Source organism: Parasteatoda tepidariorum, unplaced genomic scaffold (assembly GCF_043381705.1).
Source record: "Parasteatoda tepidariorum isolate YZ-2023 unplaced genomic scaffold, CAS_Ptep_4.0 HiC_scaffold_3731, whole genome shotgun sequence".
NCBI classification, from domain to species: Eukaryota; Metazoa; Arthropoda; class Arachnida; order Araneae; family Theridiidae; genus Parasteatoda; species Parasteatoda tepidariorum.
The window spans coordinates 1-2,815 of record NW_027261707.1 but is presented as its reverse complement, the minus strand read 5'-3'; the positions used below and the strand labels follow the sequence as shown (position 1 = coordinate 2,815).

The window sequence follows — 2,815 nt, the reverse complement described above, 5'->3', positions numbered from 1 at the left end:
AGGGGCCGTTCAAAAAGTACGTACACAAAAATGGAGAAATTTTAAACCCCTCCCCCCCCCCTTCGTACATTACCGTACATAAGGTCTTACTCCCCCCCTTAGAGTACGTACATTTTATTAGTCTACCCCCCTTTTTCATAAAAATTAAAATAATTATGTTTTAAATAAAATTAAATATTTACTTAAGGAGTGTGTAGGATAAAGTCAAATTTAAATTTGGTGTATGTTTATAAAGTACGTACTTTGTATAATACCTCCCCCCCTCCCCATCGTACAAAACCGTACATAATAGCAAATCCCCTCCCCCCTTTCGGGATGTACGTACTTTTTGAACGGCCCCTAATGACAACTGAATAAAACAAAATCAGGGGTCTGTCCAGGCCGAATTTACTACCGTTTAGCGGTACCTTCACAAATTCAATTTTAGGTGAAACGGTAGTTTCACAAATTCAACTTTAGGAAAAACGGTAGTTTCACAAAATACTTTTTCTTAAAATTTTATTTTTGTATCCTTTAAGAAACGATAAATCTATATTTTTACCCTGTTTTTGTATTGATTTTGTAAAATAATTTTGAATTTTTCACAAATTATGTCTAAATTTTCACAAAATAGGTACCTTTCAGAAAAACCTAGACAGACCCCTGAAAATCATAGTATTCGATGGTTTTTGTATATGATTGATTGTGACCGTAAAAATGTGTTCACATCTGTTGAGCATTGAACAATCCCTCTTTAGGTTAATAGGACATTTTAATTAATTTTTATTGTTTGAAAGAAACAAAGCCTTATTTGGTACTTTTGGAAACGAAACTTTACTAGCAATATACATGTAAGACGTACATACAGAGACATACATGTAAGACGTACATACAGAGACATACATGTTTCTTCATGTAAGACGTTAAAATTTTTTATGTGCTAATGTAAGATGGACAAATACCTTGTAAAGACAAAAGCTTCTATGATGATGCACCAAAAATATTCAATGCTTTAAAAAATAGAAGACGTTAGAAATGTATTATAATTAAAAAAAAATTTTTTTTTCAAGAGTTTTTGTGTTTTTTTAGTTTTTGAAATCTCACCCTGTTTTTGAGAAAGGGTGAGAAATTCTCACCCATTTTTTTTCTGTGATGAAAACACTGCCAATAAGAAAATATTCCTGCCTAAAAGTTTTTTTCTTCAAAATCTGGGTATATTTCAAGGATGAGATTTTTCTTCCTTTTAGTTACCATTTCACATAGCTACTTACTCTTCTGCATTTTAGAATTCCGTTCACTAAATTTTTCCTTTTCTTTATAAAATTGTTCAAATGTGTGTTATATCATATTCAAAAATATTGTATTAATATATCCTTTTTGCTTTCTGACCACTGTCATTCCTGCTATTTTAATAATTTAGTTCATATTCTTCATTTAAGTTTAACTATCTCTGTGATTTATTCATTTTTTTTTTTTTTTTTTTAAAGTTTTATTTGTTATTGCTCCATTGTCAGGAAAACTTGGCATTTAGGTGCAGGTCATAATGCAAAAATTTTCCTGATTGCTGGATATATTTGCTTTTAAGAAAAATTTATAAAAAGAGTTGGAAATATCAAATAATGACATTCTTTAGTCATAGGTGGTTTAGTTGAATACTTTTAAAGCTTGAACAATAGAATTTATTGATTATTATTCTTTTAATTGAAGTATAAGGTCTGCAATGCACCTTGTATTTTTACTAGCTTTTACTACTTGCTATAAACATTCTTTTTAAATAGTATTTCACCTTATATACTTAGTAGTTGTTTATCTGCCTTTAAAGGCAGATAAACACCTGTAATAAAACAATATTGGAGTATCAGTAACTGATTTTTTTTTGTATTTTTAGGTTAACTAAGAAGGAAAGAGATTTTGCATCTGCTGAAAAGACTATTAATAGTTTGGATCATCAAAATCAAGATCTTCAAAATAAAGTCAACCATCTTCAGTCCGATCATAAAAAATTGGAAGAGAACTTTAAGGTAAATCAATGCATAATCAATATCTTAATTTTCTTAAAAAGTCTAATTTAGTCTTAGCGAATAATGATTCTAAGATAAATACCATGATAGGTAGTAATGTTTAGTTATTTGTATAATATATTAAATAGCTCCTGTATAAGTCCATCCCATATTATTGATTATAATAAATTTATGGTATGTAATGTGTATAAAAGGGGTGCCAAAATAGCCAATCAGGAAATTCCAACGTAAAAAAGATCATACAAAAGAATTATTAAATCTACAACATTTTAAAATATTTCACATTCTTCTCCGAACTCTGAATGTGATACATTGTCCCTTAAATAAAGATGCTGTGAGGCATGATGTAGAACTTTGCAGATAAGGATGAAGTAGAATCTAGCTGCCAACTCTACTGTATTTTGCCAGTTTCTCATGGTCTACTGGTTTAATTAAAATCCTCCTGGTTTTTGTACATTTTGGAAGTTGAGTATGTTTCCTAAAAAAATTCGTATTGAAGTAGAATTTTTGTACAGATTATGGCTTTTTTGAATATTTAAATAAGTATTAGTAATACATAATGAAGCGAATGTCATTTGTAGATATCAGTTCAAAGCTTTTTTTGAGCTAAAGTTATAAATTTATTTTTATTCAGAACTCTTTTTAAATTAATAAAAAAACCCTTTTAACTATGTTGCAGAATGATTCAGTTGTGAATGGGTGCATTGAATAAATAAACCATATTTAAAAACAAACTTTAATAAGCAATATGATGGTATGAAATAGGGCTTTCACATACGCCATCCAGTTCAATCCATTGCCTGCCACATTAGCGA

General features: G+C 29.3%; 1 protein-coding gene across 1 annotated transcript in view; it reads left to right on the top strand.

The window, feature by feature from the left end:
- LOC122273327 (lamin Dm0-like) overlaps positions 1 to 2,815 on the top strand; it is a 5,655-nt gene extending 2,840 nt beyond the window's left edge. The window contains exon 2 of the mRNA XM_043057407.2: positions 1,868 to 2,815. Within this exon, the coding sequence (XP_042913341.1) occupies positions 1,868 to 2,051 (184 nt within the window). The 3' untranslated portion in view covers positions 2,052 to 2,815. The remainder of the gene's footprint in view (positions 1 to 1,867) is intronic.